The sequence below is a fragment of the Pseudorca crassidens genome, chromosome 3 (assembly GCF_039906515.1).
Source record: "Pseudorca crassidens isolate mPseCra1 chromosome 3, mPseCra1.hap1, whole genome shotgun sequence".
NCBI classification, from domain to species: Eukaryota; Metazoa; Chordata; class Mammalia; order Artiodactyla; family Delphinidae; genus Pseudorca; species Pseudorca crassidens.
Genome location: NC_090298.1, coordinates 163,204,881 through 163,222,859, shown reverse-complemented (window position 1 = coordinate 163,222,859; position 17,979 = coordinate 163,204,881). Strand labels below are relative to the sequence as shown.

The 17,979-nt window shown below is 50.4% G+C and overlaps 1 protein-coding gene across 13 annotated transcripts in view; it reads left to right on the top strand.

Moving 5' to 3' along the window:
• Positions 1 to 17,979, top strand: part of CACNA1A (calcium voltage-gated channel subunit alpha1 A) — a 338,534-nt gene that overhangs the window by 286,932 nt on the left and 33,623 nt on the right. For all 13 annotated transcript variants that reach the window (XM_067733510.1, XM_067733512.1, XM_067733517.1 and 10 more), the window contains 7 exons: positions 837 to 936; positions 3,447 to 3,607; positions 6,098 to 6,235; positions 7,973 to 8,174; positions 9,651 to 9,815; positions 12,093 to 12,203; positions 16,693 to 16,776. In XM_067733510.1, the coding sequence (XP_067589611.1) occupies positions 837 to 936; positions 3,447 to 3,607; positions 6,098 to 6,235; positions 7,973 to 8,174; positions 9,651 to 9,815; positions 12,093 to 12,203; positions 16,693 to 16,776 (961 nt within the window). The remainder of the gene's footprint in view (positions 1 to 836; positions 937 to 3,446; positions 3,608 to 6,097; positions 6,236 to 7,972; positions 8,175 to 9,650; positions 9,816 to 12,092; positions 12,204 to 16,692; positions 16,777 to 17,979) is intronic.

The following is a 17,979-nucleotide window of genomic DNA, read 5'->3' as shown; positions in this document are numbered from 1 at the left end:
AAGAAGAGAGAGACAGGGAGTGGGGGGGGGGGGAAGTTGGGAGGTGGATGATGGGGGTCTGACCTATGATGGTGCCATGTGTAGGAGGGTGACCCATTGGGGATGAGGATGGAGGACAGGAAGCTGAACACGAGTGTTGGGTTTCTGGCTTGGGCAGCTGGGTGGGTGGTGAGTTCCATTAATCATAAGCCTTTGATGGCCACACCCAATGCCTTCCTTTTCGGGGCGCTTGAATCATGGTTGGTTAAGGGTGTCATGACATCTGCAGTGCTAAGACTCAGGCCCAGTAGACCCTGGACTGAACCCCTATGCAGCAGTCTGAGCTCAGATACCCTGAAAGAATGAGGCAGAGATTCAACATCTGATGTTCTGGTTCCTTCTGCTCCTGTGGGCTCAGGGAATATTGGGGCAGGGGGTGGGGGAAGGGAGCTCTGGTTTAAAGGCCACTTTAAGCATTTCCTGCATCCTGTTGGAAGAGGGAGGAATCCCATTTTCTAAAAGCTCACTAAGACCACCTCCAAAGAGAGCACACAGGGGGCAGCCAACTTCCTCATGCTGGATCCAAGAGCCACCCCATGCAGCTGTACAGGCTCAGCCAGGGCCCTCAACAAACCCTGAGACCAAAACCACAAAGGGCCATCTACTCACTAGCTCTTGAGCCCAGATGGATCAGGGGAGCTGACTACTCTTCTCCAGGAAGGACATGGCTATGCCAGGCCCACCCCAGACTCCTAAGCCTGGGAGGGTGGGGCCACTTGGGGCTGTGGACCACCCACCACCCAGCCTGACCTTGGCTCCCTCTTTTCCCTTCTCCCCATTCTAACATCCCTCCACAGTGGCAATAGCAAAGGAAAGGACATCAACACGATTAAATCCCTCCGAGTCCTTCGGGTGCTACGACCTCTTAAAACCATCAAGCGGTTGCCAAAGCTCAAGGTGAGATTGGGGTATGTGGAAGATCTATCAGGGTTGCCACGTACAGTTGAGCAGGTTGCACACTGCTCAAGGACAGTACGTTGAAAGGGATGCTGCTAACAGCACAGCCATTATATATGGATATACTTATTACTACAACTCTCCAGTAGATGGCAGTAAAGTGAGTTAATGGAACAAAATCTGTATATCATGGTAATTTTCCAATAGATGAAATGTCTCTTGCAAAGTTGAGATCCCTTTTCTTAATTCCCATGAAGGCATCATGTGGATAAAAACAGGGCATAACCCTATTCTGGGAAGCAGGAAACTAGGTTTCTGGTCCCACATAACCTTTAACTTTTCACCTGCCTATTCTAGGGTCCAATATCTCCTGTTCCAAAATAACATGAACCACCAGAGTGAAGTAAGTCAGAAAGAGAAAAACAAATATTGTATATTAATGCATATATGTGGTATCTAGAAAAAATAGTGTAGATGAACTATTTGCAAAGCAGAAATAGAGACACAGACATATAGAGAACAAACGTATGGATACCAAGGAGGAAAGGGGGGGCGGGGTGGGATGGACTGGGAGATCGGGATTGACATATATACACTACTACGTATAAAATAGATAACTAATAAGAACCTACTGTTTAGCACAGGGAACTCTACTCGGTGCTCTGTGATGACCTAAATGGGAAGGAAATCCAAAAAAGACGGGATATATGTATACGTATGGCTGATTCACTTTGCTGTACAGCAGAAACTAACACAACAGTGTAAAGCAACTATACTTCAGTTAAAAAAAATAAATAGGGGCTTCCCTGGTGGCGCAGTGGTTGAGAGTCCGCCTGCCGATGCAGGGGACACGGGTTCGTGCCCCGGTCCGGGAAGACGCCACGTGCCGCGGAGCGGCTAGGCCCGTGAACCATGGCCGCTGAGCCTGCGCGTCCAGAGCCTGTGCTCCGCAACGGGAGAGGCCATAACAGCGAGAGGCCCGCATACCACAAATAAATAAATAAATAAATAAATAAATAAATAAATAAATGAAACTTGAAAAAAATAGCATGAACCAGAATTTCCCAAAAGCTTGTTGTTTCAAAAAAAAAAGGAGGGAAGGAAATGAAATCTAGTTATTCAAACACCCCTTTTCCATTTATGATGCACCTGAGGAGCACCTGTATTATCTCTTTCTTAATACGTTGCTTTAAGTCACTTTATTTTTTACCTGAGTGGATTTATTTTAAAGGAAATGCTTGTCAAGTTTCTTAAGTTGGAAAACCAAAACCCACTGTTAACGGAAGGTAAAACTAAATATCTGTTCAAAATATAAGATAACTGTTATTAGAATCTAGCCCAAAATAATTGCCTGACAAAGGCTTTGAGCATGGACACTTGCTCTTTCTTGGTTAAAAAGGAAAAGTACAGGGACTTCCCTGGCGGTCCAGTGGTTAAGACTCTGTGTTCCCAATGCAGGGGGCACAGGGTCGATCCCTGGCCAGGGACCTAAGATCCTGCATGCCGCATGGCGCGGCCAAAAAAAAAGGAAAAGTATAAATGTTAGGTGTTAACACAGTAACAACTAAGGAAAACTTTCTCCTTCACTTAAAAGGATTGAAAGCATTAGAGAGAGAATAACTTTGCTACCACGTGACTCAGTGTTACTTGGTCTTGGGCTCCTATAGGACCTAAAAGTACGTCTGATATCACCGGTGGTGTGCCCCTCCCCCCATGATTTGGGAAATAATGATTCGAATGCCCCCTTTTTGTTGATAAATATTCAAAGAGGAAATGTGGCCGCCCTCTGGACGGGAAAGCTTGCTTGCATTGAGATATGTGGAACCCAGAAGTAGTCGGTTCAGGGGCTCTTTGCCATTTTCTGGGTCACAGCCCCCTTTGAAAGCCCCGTGAAAGCTATGCACTCTCTCCCCCAGGGGGAGCCGGCAGAGCTAACGTGTGATGCCAGTAGGTTGACAATCTTTCATGCCTACTTGTAGGTAGGGCCCACGGTGATTAATAGCAGAATGCGGTGGGGGACATTCCAGGCTGGGACCCCTGCCTTCTCTAGAGGAGGACGGAAGGATTCCATCTTACGCAGGGCACGTGAAGTCAGCTCGCAAATCCAGAGCGCCCCCAAGTGATCAGTGGGCAAAAGGGAGGGGACCGCAACTCCAGATTATGGGGAGGGGAGTGACGTGAAGCAGGGACACAGAATGAACAGGAAATGACATCTCCATCGAGGACCTTTCCTCTTGCCCTGAAGAGCCATGAGCTTACCTTGGAGAAGCTCAGAGAAGCGGCCCCATTTCCCAGGGCTTAAAATTGGGGGGTTTTCGATGCATAAAAACTCAGAATCGGGCCGAGCCCCAACGTTTCTCAGAACCGCGTGGCCTTAACCGAGGAACTTGGATCACGTCCTTGCCCGTAAAATAGGACTAATGACAATACTTGGGTGTGATGAGCGGCTGGAGGTGGAGGCCGTGCTTGTTCCCAGCCCCTCACGCTGTCCCTTCCACCCCACCCGCCAGGCCGTGTTTGACTGCGTTGTGAACTCACTCAAGAACGTCTTCAACATCCTTATCGTCTACATGCTCTTCATGTTCATCTTTGCCGTGGTGGCCGTGCAGCTCTTCAAGGGCAAGTTCTTCCACTGCACCGATGAGTCCAAGGAGTTTGAGAAAGATTGCCGGTGAGTCTTGGCTCTCCTAGGCATCCCCATGGGGGCTGGCAGGTAGGGGGCGGCCAGATGCACCAGTCTCTTTGTAACCGAAAGTGGGGTCCGGCTGCTCGCCGCTCAAAAGCCACTAAAGAGGCAAAGTTGGTAGAAAGGAACGTTTGCTTTATTTTGCCAGCAACTACGGGCGGGGGTGGGGGGGTTGGTGCAGGGAGGGCAGACTCTCGTCCAGAGGCCAACTTACCCCCGCGCTGACAACCAGTGGACAAAAGTTTTTATAGATGGAGAGAGGGAGCTACATGTAGAAACAGCACGGTCAGCTGTGACAGTCAACTGTTTTTTTTTTTTTTTAATTTATTTATTTTATTAATTTATCTTTGGCTGCGTTGGGTCTTCGTTGCTGTGCGTGGCTTTCCCTAGTTGCGGCGAGCGGGGGCTACTCTTCGTTGCGGTGCGCGGGCTTCTCATTGCCGTGGCTTCTCTTGTTGCGGAGCACGGGCTCTAGGCGCGTGGGCTTCAGTGGTTTTGGCACGTGGGCTCTAGAGCGCAGGCTCAGTAGTTGTGGCTCACGGGCTTAGTTGCTCCACGGCATGTGGGATCTTCCCGGACCAGGGCTCGAACCCATGTCCCCTGTATTGGCAGGCGGATCCTTAACCACTGCGCCACCAGGGAAGCCCTGACAGTCATCTTAAAATTGGTCATGTGGTGGTCTGATCAGCGTCACCTTGATTGTTTTAAGTACAGTCAATCTTCAGTTCCAGGGTCAGATTTTTCCCATTTCCTTGAGGCCAATTCTCAGAATTGTGGCAGCTTTTGTCATGGCTACAGTCTGGTCATCATGTAGTTGACTTCTTCTACCTGGTGGGGTTTCAGTATCTATGAGACAGATCAAAGGATATGGCTCAGAATATTATCTATAGCCCTTGAGAAGGAACTAAAGGTCCTTGACTATGCTTAGTGACTAAACTATTATTATTTGGTCTCCTTTGACTGTTTTCCTTTGCTTCTGCATTTTCTCACTTTTCTAATTAAACTCATTCTTTGGCTAAAGTTTTTGCATAGACAAAAGGCAGGCTAAGGACATGGAGGGGGAAGGACCATAGGGTCCTCTCCATTTCATCCTGGGCTTGGAAACTGAGGTGTTGGGCATTGGGGGTGACCCGATTACAACCAGCTTGAATCTGTAAGTAGAAAGAAAGACAGTTTTGGAATAGGAGCCTCTGACCCATGGCTTCAGGATGAGCCATAAGCTGGTTGCTTAACTTTTGAGTTGCCACCTTTGTCAAGTAGGGGATATTAATACACATCTCGGTTCCCTTGTATGAAACCTTTATAGGCAGATGTGTTTCAAAATTCAGAATACTTTGAGATTTTTAGAAATATTCTGGGGTGCATGTCCCACACAGCACACAACACAGTTAAATTAAGGCAGCCCTGTGATCAAATGCAATATTTCTGCCTGGGAACATACAACTGTTTGCACCTAATGGGATAAATAACAAGTCCAAAGAGCCTCACATCCAGTTGGGTCAGGTTTTGTTGCCAAACGCGTTAGATCAGAGATGGGCAGACTTTGTCTGTCAAGGGCCAGAGAGTAACTGTCTTTGACTTTGCATACACTTTCCGTTGCACCTAATGCAACTCCAAAGCAGCCCCGGACAATAGGCATGGTTGTGTTCCAATCAAACTTTCTTTCTGGAAACTAAAGCTTGAATTTCTTATCATTTTTATCTGTCATGAATGAATTCTTTTAGTTTCAACCACTTAAAACTGTAAACAACCATTGCTTAGCTTGTGGGCCAGATCCAGATCTGGTCTGCAGGCTGGAACTTGCCAACCGCCGGATTAGGAAAAAATGTTTGGTTTTCAGAGCTCTCTGGAGTTTGGAATTGTGGCTAAGGGACTGTGGATCTGAAATCCCCCCCATCTTTGGGTCATCCTCATGATGGAAAGTTCTGGACTCAGTCCAGGAAAGTGCTGCGCCTCTCACTGACCAAGCGCTCCGTCAGTATTGCTTTTGTCGCTAGTATCAACAATTACTATGCACCAAAGGGCAGCCGGTGGTTATTCTGGTGGCTGGTTCCTGGATTTGGAAGGATTCCGGGCGTTGGGCTAGGAGTCTGGGGCTAACCTTTGTTTCCTACCCTGAGAAGGAAGAGCGAGCGGCTGCCCCCCTTGGCCTGATGAACCCAGAAATGTGCCTGTCTCCCTCCCTGCTCTCAACTTCCCCCCAAGCCTGAGGCTCCCACCCTTGGGTCTAGAAGTGTTCAAGTTGGAAAAGGATACAAGGTTCTGAGTTGGCTCTCCCACTGGACACAGGGCTGTGGCATCATCTGTGGATTTATCTCCAAATAGATGCACACGAGCTCCAGGGAGAAACGGGCTTCCTGGGCTGTGGGAAGCAGCGTGGGCTGGTGAGCCCCTCTTCCTCCCCCTCTCCCGTCTGTCTGGTGGCCAAATACGGGCGTCCCTCCATTTACTAATGGTCACCGCTTTCTGTGACAGCGGCAAGTACCTCCTCTATGAGAAGAACGAGGTGAAGGCGCGGGACCGAGAGTGGAAGAAGTATGAGTTCCATTATGACAACGTGCTATGGGCTCTGCTGACCCTCTTCACCGTGTCCACGGGAGAAGGCTGGCCACAGTAAGTGGTCCAGTCAGAAAGCCCCCCAGGAGGAGCTCGGGGGCCCTCCAGTGAGCAGGAGAGGAAAGGGTCCAAGAAAGTGTCCAGTGCTGAGAAAGGTCTGAGGGAGGGAGGGGTTTGCTCCTGGCTTCCAGAAGTGGGGACAATGCAAGATGCGAGACGTCAGCAGAACAGTATCGGCCGTATGTGGTGTGGTTGGGCTTCTCGGGGCAGAAATCCAGCGGTCGCTTGGCTTGCCAACCCCTTGAGTGTATGGGGCTGTGTGCTCCCAGAACAGGCACCGTTTCTAATTTACAGAAAGGCCGCATGTACGTACACATGCGGTCGCATCCTCTTAACCCTTCCGGTGCTGGTGAACAAAAACCTCCAAGCCAGGGGCGTGGGAACCTGGCATTTTCCAAGTCGGTTTGACCACAGGACCAATCTGTCCCAGACAGGGCTAAGGCTGGGGTGACACGGGTGAGACTGACTTGTGCAAGTCCAGACTTTAATTCTTTTTTAAGTTTTTTTTTGTTTGGGGGGTGTGTTTTTTTGCAGTGGTGGGGGGGGTTGGCCACGGTGCGTGGCATGTGGGATCTTAGTTCCCCAACCAGAGATCAAACCTGTGCCCCCCGAATTGGAAGCATGAGTCTCAACCCCTGGATTGCGAAGGAAGGCCTCAAAATTTCAATTTTTGAGATTTTGTTCATCAGGGGCTTTGGGGCATTTCTTGTGACTTTTTAACATGTTGCAGGCAATACTAAATATTACAGTGAAATATTATTGATCTCGATTACTGAGGGGTTTGACACCCGCTGAATTTGTGCCCCTGGCAAGTGTCTCCAGAGGTCTCGGCTGCATGCAGGTTGAAGGTTTGGTAGATTCCAGTGGGTACCTTCAGCATCCTCACCTCCCTCCCTCGCTCAGCAAACACCCCAACCGACACACGCCTGTCTGATCACCCGTGCACACACTCAGTGTCCACACGCGCGGGGCCGGCGCTAGCCCTTCAGGCACCGTTGAGCGAATTTTTTAAAGACACCCATTCCTCAACAGACTTGACTTCCATCTGTCAGAAAAGCGTTGCAATGTACTTAATGATCTTGCTCCAAAAAGGCACTTTGTGGCCACCTGCCAAAAAGCTGTCACCATTAATACACAAATCTATCAGGTCTGCAGGATGAATGGTGCCCCTTAGAGGCAGAGCGCTGGAGCAGTGAGTGATGTGTGCAAGGGTACAGAGCAGCCGTGCACACACTCACTTCCAGGTGCATCCTCATTACCCCTCCTCGGCTCCCACGACCACCTGTGCTTAAAACACACACACACACACGCGCGCGCGCCCACCTCCGTGACCCCCTACTCACTCCCATTCATCACCACAAACCTAGTTTCAAATCCCACCTTGGCCACATCTCAGTGGGTGATCTACAGCCGAACCTCAGTTTCCTTGTGTGCAAAACGGAGCCAGTAATAACCTCCCTGAGAAGGTTGCTGAGAAAATGAATAAAATGTTGAACATCATTTCTGGCACCTAACAGGCCCTCAGTACAGGGCAGTAGAAGTAACTGACATTGCTGTCAACACTCCCCACAGGCAAAAGAGGTGGAAAGATTACAGCTTCATAAAGTAACCACGGTGACTGCAGTCAGAAATCAGTGACGACTCTTCATTTCTTTTCTGTTTCCTCTTAATATTTTCCTCCATTTCTGTTCCCCTGTCTCACTTTCCCCCCTCTCCCCACCCCGGTCCTCACAGGGTCCTCAAGCACTCCGTGGATGCCACCTTTGAGAACCAGGGTCCCAGCCCTGGGTACCGCATGGAGATGTCCATCTTCTACGTCGTCTACTTTGTAGTGTTCCCCTTCTTCTTTGTCAATATCTTTGTGGCCTTGATCATCATCACCTTCCAGGAGCAGGGGGACAAAATGATGGAGGAATACAGCCTGGAGAAAAATGAGGTACCACTTCCTACTTACATCCCCACTTAAAAACTGACACCCCCCATCACACATGCACACACACACACATACAGAGGAACCAGCTTCTGCGGGCATCTGGGGAGGGAACAGCAGCATTCTCCAAGCAGAATCCAGCCTGCATGAAGGGCAGCCCTTCATGGGGTTTCCAGAGGAAAACACATCAGAGAGAAGTTCTGTGTGTATCAGTCAGTTTGGACTAGGTTATGATACGGTAACAAGCAGCCCTCACATCTCAATGCCAGATGTCCACAAAGGAATTGGACTGCATGTCCAGGTGGCTCTGCTCCATGTCATCTTTATTCTGGTTCCCCTTTAAGATGCTTCAGATAAAAAAGAGAGAATGGCAAACCATGGTCCAAGTCTTGTGGCTTGTGCCCAGAAGTGACATGTGTCACTTCTCACATTTCATTAGCCAGAGCTAGTCACATGTCTGATGTCAGTGGGGCAGGGACGTATAATCTCCCCCAGGGAGGGGTGGTGAATATTTATGAATGAAAATCCAGTCCACCAGAGAGTATACGCGTGACCCTTTGCTTCTCTAGAATCATCCAAGCTAGGTGGAGGACCTAGAATGCATTCTTCCTCTGCTTTGTTGGCCTCTAAGACTAAATAATTATTATTCCTCCCTGTCTCCTTCCCTCAAAGAGAAGGAGAAGCAAAATAGTCGGTAAGAAAGAATGGTTAAGCTTCACAACGTGGATGGACCTAGAGATTATCATACTAAGCGAAGCAAGTCAGAAAGAGAAAGACAAATACCATACGGTATCACTTTATGTGGAATCTAAAAGGTGACACAAATGAATGTATCTATGAAACAGAAACAGACTCATTGACATAGAGAACAGACTTGCGGCTGCCAAGGGCCGGGGGTGGGGTGCGGAGGGAAGGATTGGGAGTTTGGGATTAGCAGAGGAATCCTATTATATATAGGATGGATAAACAACAAGGTCTTACTGTACAGCACAGAGAACTATACTGAATATCCTGTGATAAACCATAATAGAAAAAAAATATGAAAAAAGCAACTGAATTGCTTTGCTGGATAGCAGAAATTAACACAGCATTTTAAATCAACTATACGTCAATAAAATTTTTAAAAAGAATGGTTAGGCTTCAATGTCAGACTCTGGTTGAAATTCAAGGTTCGCCCACTAGGCAGCTGTGCCACGTCAGGCTTAACCTCTCTGAGCCTTTATTTTCCTCACCTGCAAAGTGGGGGCTACTGATAGTACCCATTGGTCATGTTTGCTAAGGGGATTCAATGAGATCATGGGGGAGTGTCAGCACAAGAAAACATTCATGGCGAGGAGCTTATGGGGGGTGTGGGGTGGGCAAGAGAGGCAGACATCCAGGCAGACGTGCAGAAGAGCTGCATCGAATGAGATGGGGGGTGCTGGGTGTCCAGCCACCTCTCTCCTGCCTCAGGCCCTCACACCGCTGTGCTCTGTCCCGCAGAGGGCCTGCATTGACTTCGCCATCAGCGCTAAACCCCTGACCCGACATATGCCCCAGAACAAGCAGAGTTTCCAGTACCGTATGTGGCAGTTCGTGGTGTCCCCGCCTTTCGAGTACACCATCATGGCCATGATCGCCCTCAACACCATCGTGCTCATGATGAAGGTGAGTCCCCCCTCCCCGCAGGCACCGCTTAATCCCCACCGCGCCCCTGCCCCACGCAAAACAGAACCGGCTACGAGTTTCCCAGGCAGACCGCGCTCTGTGTCACCGCCGAGCCCCTGTTCCTGCTGTGCCCTCTGCCTGACACACGGTTCCCACCACTTTGTCTGGCCAGCCCCTTCCAGCTGCCCCTGCAGAGCCCTTCCTCTAGGAAGCCTTCCCTGACCTCCCAGGACCGCATGAGGTGTTTGCAAGCATCCTGTCTGTTATCTCACGTGCCACGATATCAGTGTTGGGTTGCCTGATAGTCTACCACCTGCCTGTGAGCTCCAAGGGGCCAGACAAGTACTGATCACCCCTGAATTTCAGGGGCTCAGAGAGGGCCTAACTCAGAGGGAACAAGAGCCCCTTGATAAATGTTTGATGAAAGAAATGAGGAGGGAAGAGCAGGTAAAGACCCTGCGAGCCTCGGGGCCGTGGAGCCTCTTCAGGGTGAAAAGTCAAAACCTCTCACCCTGTGCTTTGGAGACCAAAAGCCTGAATGTGAGCCCAGCTCTGCCATTTAATTCACCATTTAACCTTGCAGTAGTGACCAGTGGCATCTCAGGGCCTCAGTTTCCCTGTCAATAAAATGGGAAGGATAATAATAGCACGTTCCTTGCCCCCTGTGGGGATTAGGATTGAATAAGAAAGCTTCTGCAAAGACGTTAGCACATTTCTCAATTCTTAAAAACACTCAACAAATTTAGCTGTTGATTTTTTGAATTGGTAAAAAAGCGGTGCCTGTATTCACCTGAAAATTCATCTCCATAAGCAAGTGCTTTGTCTTTTCATTGTTAGGAACATAACAGTTTCAAACAAACAGAAGACAGAAAGATAGAACAGCACAGCCCTTCTCAAACTGCTCACAGATCAGCTGGGCATCTTGTGAAAATGCAGATTCTGGTTCAGCAGGTCTGGGTGGGTCTGGGGCTCCACAGTTCCAACCAGCATCCCGGTGATGCGGATGCTGCAGGTCCCTGGACCACATCCTGAGTATCCAGGCGCTTGTGAATACCCAGTCTCCATCACCCAGAGTTACCCATCTGGAACATTCTGCTATGTTTGCTTCATCTATTTTTTTTTCTCATGTTTTAAAAATTAAGATGAAATTCACATAACCTACCGTTAACGCTTTAAAGTGTACAATTCAGTGGCATTTGGTACATTGACGATGCTGTGCAACCACCACCCCTATCTGTTTCCGGAACATTTCCATCACCCCAAAAGGAAACCCATCCCCATTACCAGTGACTCCCTATCCCCCTTCCCCCAGCCCTTGGCAACCACTAATCTGTGTTCTACGGATGTACCTATTCTGGACACTTCATCTATTTTTTAAAGTGTTTTAAATGGTAGACACCACACTATTTCACACTTAAATTCTTCAGTGTGCTTTCCAAAGTAATCAGAACATTTTCCTACATGTGTTTATGCCTGACAAGCTTAGTGTTAGCACCGTAAGATCCATATTGAATTGTCCCCAAAACGTCTTTTACAGTGAGTTGTTTTTTGAGCCAAGATCTAAATGGCTACACACGGTCTCCAGTTTTTCGTTTTTAAATCTCTGTCCTCTGCCCCACCCCCGCCCCCCCACCACCCCGCGCTGTTAACTTTTTGAGGAAACCAGATGAGCTGAATGAAAACTGTCCCACCTCTGGGTGCATTGGTTTCCTCCATCTGCTGGATTTCCTGTAACCTGGTAGTTAGATGTAAAGGTTATCGGTTCAAATCTGATTAGTGTGGGCAAGAGTCATAAGGAGTCAGAAGAGCGGTTACCTCTGGCGGGGGGCGGGGGTTATCAACTGGGAAGGGGTGCAAGAAAACTTTTGGGAAGGGTGCTGGAAATGTTCTACGTCTTGGTCTGGGAAGTGGTCTCATAGGAGTGTGCAGGTAATAATTTAAAAAGACATCTGGAAAGAAAAAAAGAAATGACTGCAAAGAGGATGCTGTAGACATCCTGCATCCCATCAGGAGGCCCATCGATAGGGCCAGGCTCTCCCGCGATCTCAGCTGCTAAGATAGGACTCAAGAAAGGAATTTTTGTTTTGACCTGAAAAGAGTAGCCCAGCCAGTGAAGAGCTTGCCTGGGGCCCGGGCTGGTTCCACAGTACATCAATAGGGAAACCAAGTGTCCGAGTCCTGCCTGCCCCGGGGAAAGGGCAGCCACGAAGCCACCGCAGCCCTGGTCCTCGACACTGTGCCCACTAACCCCACTGCTCTACTTCCTTTCTCCTCTAGTTCTACGGGGCCTCTGTTGCTTATGAAAATGCCCTGAGGGTATTCAACATTGTCTTCACTTCCCTCTTCTCTCTGGAATGTGTTCTCAAAGTCATGGCTTTTGGGATTCTGGTAAGTCCAGCCTTGGAGCTAGAGCTGTGGGTTAAGGGAAAGCCCAGAGGGGCACTGGGTGCTGGGTGGTGGTCTCCCCACCTGGTCCCTCAGCCCCCGAACCCAATGGTGACTTGAGCATCCCTCCAATGTGCACAGATTCCAAACTCTGTGTCAGGCACATATCGATTATTAAATGATGCGATGAGACAGGTAATGATTCATTTTGCAGATAAGGAAACTGAGATTCAGACAGGCAAGTCCACAGCATTCAAACTGTTCTAGCCACAGTCGCAGTAAGAAATACATTTGGCAGTGGAGCCCAGTACTCAGACGTACAAACAGACAACCAAAATGAAATATTCACAGAATCTGTATCTCCCCTTAGCACACGCCCTATACTCTGAAGTTGTCTATCTCCTTGATTCCATGTCCCCCCCGCCACTTTTTTTTTCCTCCCCGGCCGGCACTTGGGATCTTAGTTCCCCGACCAGGGATCAAACCCACGCCCCCTGCAGTAGAAACGCAGAGTCTTAACCACTGGACCACCAGGGAAGTCACGCCCCTCCTTTTTTAATGCAGTTCATGACCTACTAACTTGATTTCGTCTCCCACTAATGCAAGTGGTCTTAACCCGAGGCCCATTGAGCCCCTAAGGGATCTATGGATGTAGGGTGGGGTGAGGGAGCCCAGGAAATTAGAGGTGAAAAAAATTCCATCTTTATTTTTCACCAGCTGCTAACTGGACTTTTGCTTTTCCTTCCATCCTGAAAGTAGACAGCAAACCCCCGCAGGATTACCAATATGATCTGTGTCACTGATAAAAATCAGATGTTCTCATATCGCATCCCAGAGGTTGCAGGTAAGTCAGGCCTCCATATCCACAGGGTCTGCATCCACGGAGTCAACCAATGTGATTGGCAATTGGTTGAATCCACAGATGTGGGACCCGCGGATACAGAGGCCTGACTGTGAAGGACTTGAGGATATGCTTAGCCCACCTCTCTGAAGAGAATGACCTACAGCCCGTGGTGTCAGACCGAGACTGGGGTCATACCTCGGCTTCCCAAGGTGGTGAAAGCTGTCGGCTTTGGCACCAGAGAGACCTCGAGTCCAATCATATCCAGGCTATGTCACCTCACCTCTCTCTCCTCCTTTGCAAGAAAGGCCCATCCTCTGCCTCTCCCTCGAAGGAGCTCTTGCAAACCCCAAATGCACATAATGTGTGTCTGGAGACTGAAGGTCCAAGCCTGACATGTTGCGAGCACTCAGTAAATACCAGAAAGTGTTCCAATAAAGTTCATCACCTGACCTTTCTCCTCCAAAGCAGTGGCTACCAAGCCTGCAACCCATCAGAAGCATTTAACGTTGAATGATGCCCCAGACCCACCTCAAGAGATCCTTATTCATTTGGTGGGGTGGGAGCCCCTGAATCTGTACTTTTTTTAATTTATTTTTATTTTATTGGTGGCTGCATCAGCTTTTTTTTTTAATTAATTAATTAATTTATTATTTTTGTCTGTGTTGGGTCTTCGTTTCTGTGCGAGGGCTTTCTCCAGTTGTGGCGAGCGGGGGCCACTCTTCATCGCGGTGCGCGGGCCTCTCACTGTCGCGGCCTCTCGTTGCGGAGCACAGGCTCCAGATGCGCAGGCTCTGTAGTTGTGGCTCACGGGCCCAGTTGCTCCACGGCATGTGGGATCCTCCCAGACCAGGGCTCGAACCCATGTCCCCTGCACTAGCAGGCAGACTTTCAACCACTGCGCCACCAGGGAAGCCCCTGAATCTGTATTTTTCATGAGGACACCCAGGGGAACCCGACATACAGGCTGGGCCATTGGACCCTGCACTGAGGACCAGCCAGGCATGGGGAGGCACCCTGCCGTCAGGGCAATTGCACCAACTCAGAGTTCCAGTCCTGGGGATGCCACCTATGGGCTGTGTGACCCAGAACAGGTCACAGAACATGTACTGGGAAGAACTCAGGCTCTCGAGTACCCATGCCTGGGTGTGAATCCTGCCTCAGACCCTTTCTAGCTATGTGACCACAAGCAAGGCACTTGGCCTATTTGCTCCTACGTATACATCTACAAGATGGGAGAATGACACATCCAGCCTCCCAGGGCTGAGGGGGGTGTGAGCATGAGCCTAAGCACAAGCCCTGCCCAGTGCAGCTGTCTTGTAATTTTTTTTCATTCCCAGTCAATGTTCTGGTGGTGAAGTGATGCATTCTGCCAGGGACTGGGACTCCATCTCCTCCACCCCTGACAATCCTGCAGGATTCTGCACTATGCCTCCCCCTTCAGTTTTACATGAAGCCCCAAGTTCCCCATGTGGAGTTTAAATGATAGGGGGGCTATCCAGGGGCTTGAGGCCTGCAGCCAAACACCTATAAAGTTGTCCTCGTTTGTGCTCCCCTAGAGGTAGAGCCTGAGACAAACTTGAATGCAAGGAATTTATCTGGGAGGTGACTCCAGGAAGCCCCGTAGGGGAAAGAGGGTGTGAGACAGAGAAGGGAAGGCAGCCCGTACAGGGTGTGTTGGTGAGCAGCTTCCCTATGGGTATAACTGGGATGCAGTTCCACGGAGGACCTCTGGGGTGCAGCAGAGAGCACTTACTCAGGTCATGTCACCCATGGTGGGGAGCTGGAGTATTTATCCTCCAGTGCCCATCAGTCATAGTCGAGGGCTGCTCCCAGAGGAGCTGTTAATTCCCTTATGCAGCTAGAGAAAGCCCCTGGGCAGAGTAACAAAGGTACACAGTCAAAATATGAGGGGATATGGGTAGGGCCCCAGCCGTACCTGTTAAAATACCAAAAGTGCCAGTGGAACCTGAACTCCTTTTAGACAACCATAAAACAACATCCATTTATTGAGCACCTACTATATACCGAACCCCACAGTCAGTGACTCACATTCATCATCAGATTGTTGTTATACCTTTATCTTCCGGAAGAGGGCCCTGAGGCCCAAGCAGTCCAACTCCGAGGACATTTGATTCGTACGTGCTAAAAGAATTTGATCCTGGGAAGCACAGATGCAAAGCCTGTGTCCTTCTCTGTGAGGCAGAGGGGCTGCCGCCGGGTCAGATCCTCAGGGGAGAAGATGACTGCTCATAATGGGGCCCAAGCCCCGAGCTGGCCTCTGCTTTTGTGAGGTTGCTGGGAAGGCCTGTGTTTAGCATGGGTCCCACCAAGCCTTGAGGGAAGGGCCGTCTGTTTGAATCAGACCCTTAGATCCAGGCAGGGGTGCTACTCCTTGTGGGCTCAAACTGTGAAATATTTCAGTATTTTTTTTTAATATTTATTTATTTATTTGGTTGCACTGGGTCTTAGTTGTGGCAGGCAGGCTCCTTAGTTGTGGCATGCAAACTCTTAGTTGCGGCATGCATGTTGGATCTAATTCCCTGACCAGGAATTGAACCCAGGCCCCCTGCATTGGGAGCGTGGAGTCTTAACCACCGCGTCACCAGGAAGTCCCAATATTTCAGTATTTTAACAACAGCATGCTATACCTGTGTGTCCCACTTGAGGCAGAACCCAGCCCAGGGATATACCAGTCAGGATAGCTCAAGTTAAGCTGTGGTAACAAACACAGCTTTGTTGCTCCAGTCAACAAAGGGTTTACTCAGAGACCCGGGCTCTCTGAGCAGCCGTCATCTGGAACGTTACTGGTCACCAGGTCCAGGGTTATGAGAGTTCTGGCGGGTCCTGCACTGGCCAGAAAGTGACTCATGCTGCCTCTGTTCACAACCCATCGGCTGTAACTAGATACACAACCTTATCTAACCACAAGGGGGCCAGGAAGTGTAGCCTCGTGTATGCCCAGAAGGCCTCTGCACCCTTGTTCCTATCCCCCTTCTCCAGATTAGGAAATGGAGGCACAGAGAGGTTAATTCACTGACCCACAGCCACACAGCTGGATGGTAGCAGAGCTGGCACGTGACCCCAGAGGCTGCTGTCTTAGCAAGGGTGCTATAAGCACGGTCTTGATTCAGCAGGGTCCTGTCCATAGACTCTGGGCTTGCCCAGACCTGGGTTCAAATCCTGACTCTTCACCTCTGTGCTGCCTGAGGTGAGCATCTTTGCTCTCTGAGCCCCAGTCGCCTCATATAAAATGGGTGATAAACCTTCCTTCCGAGAGTCTTCATGAGGACCCCAGTGACGTCGTTTATGAAGCATCTGAGGTCTCAGAGAGCCCTTGGAACTGTTGGAGAAACAGGGCACAGCCCAGAAAGGCAGCCCTCCCCCACAATAGAGCTGACGCGGCACCCGGAGACCCCCCTCTGGGGCCAAGCAAGCCGTGGGAAGGCTTGGGGGTCCCGGGGAGGGGGGACTCAGAACAGATGATACTGAGAAGCCCATCCAGCAACATTTTGCTGTTTGAATGACTGTAACTGTCCCGGGCACTTGACTGGTCTGCAGCTGTGCCCCTAACGGGCCCCCCGGGCTGGACTTGGGGGTCAGCCATGGAGCCCTATGTTGGCATCTCTATTTTGTGGGTCCCCGTTCTAGAATTATTTCCGCGATGCCTGGAACATCTTCGACTTTGTGACTGTTCTGGGCAGCATCACCGACATCCTGGTGACCGAGTTTGGGGTAAGTTTCCCGCCGGCTTCTCTCTGGGCAGTTCCTGGCTGGGCTGGGAGGGGCGAGGAAGAGGTCATCAAGAAGCAGTGGGTCCCGACAGCCACAGCTGGCTCAAGCCAGCGCTTGACCATGACCAAAGAGGGAGAATTGGGGCCCCTGGGAGCAAGGGCAGCCCCTCAAGAGGGTGACATGGGGAGACGGGGATGTCCGAAACCACCGCCGTGGGGCTAGCGCTGCAACGTGAACTTCCCTGCCTCTTGGCTACCGACTTATGATTCAATAATGTGGATGAGCTCATTGAGAAAACTGAGACACTTAAAGGATCCCAAGGCTGAGCCCCACCCCCCAAACACCACACAGTGTTGGGGGCCCAGAGGGAACCAGCTTCAAGTCCATTCTGCTTGAACTAACCACGTTCTGGCTCACGGGGAGGAGGGAGCCGCGGCCCTTGGGTTAATGGGGGGACACGATTCCCAGGACCTTAGGAGGGTCCCTGGGACATGTGTCTTCCTCTATCCCCAGGCCTGGGAGGTTCCCAACGTGGAGGGGGGCGGGTCTCTGGACCTCGCCGTGGTGGCCCCTCAGAGGGCCACATCGTCTGGAAGACACAGGTCCCAGAGCTCCTGCCTCACACCCCCTCCCTGACCATTTGCCAGTGAGCCTAGGCTTGAGGGCCCTCAGGAGGCTGTGGGGAGGATAGGAGGTCCTCACAGGCGAAGCAAAAGGGCAGAGGGTCAGAGCCAAGGGCCAGGGGTGGTAACAACCTTGTCATAACAACAATAATAAAAGCTGACAGGGACGGCCAGGCACTGTGCCAAGCGCTTTACGTGGATTGGCTCGTAGTACAGGTCGGGGGCTCAGCATGAAAAAGAATTCCTTTAGAGGGTTCCACTGAAGGGATCCCAAAGCAGAGACTAGTCACAGAGTGGAGGGGAAGGGACCCAGCGCCCAACCACCGTGGGGAGCTGTTACCTGCCCAGGTGCCGAACTCAGAGAGGGGCCGGCTGGTGGGAGCTGTGAACATGGAGGGACAGAGCTCCTGCCGGAGACAGCGCCAGAGCTGGCATGCAGCACCGGGGGAGAAACACCCCTACCTTGCTCTCCTCCCACCCTCTATCTCCTGCCAGCCACTTCCATTGGCCAAGACCGGCCAGAAAGGAGCCAGAAGGCCAGAGAGCCAGGATGATGCTCAGAACAGGCAGAGGAGAGCAG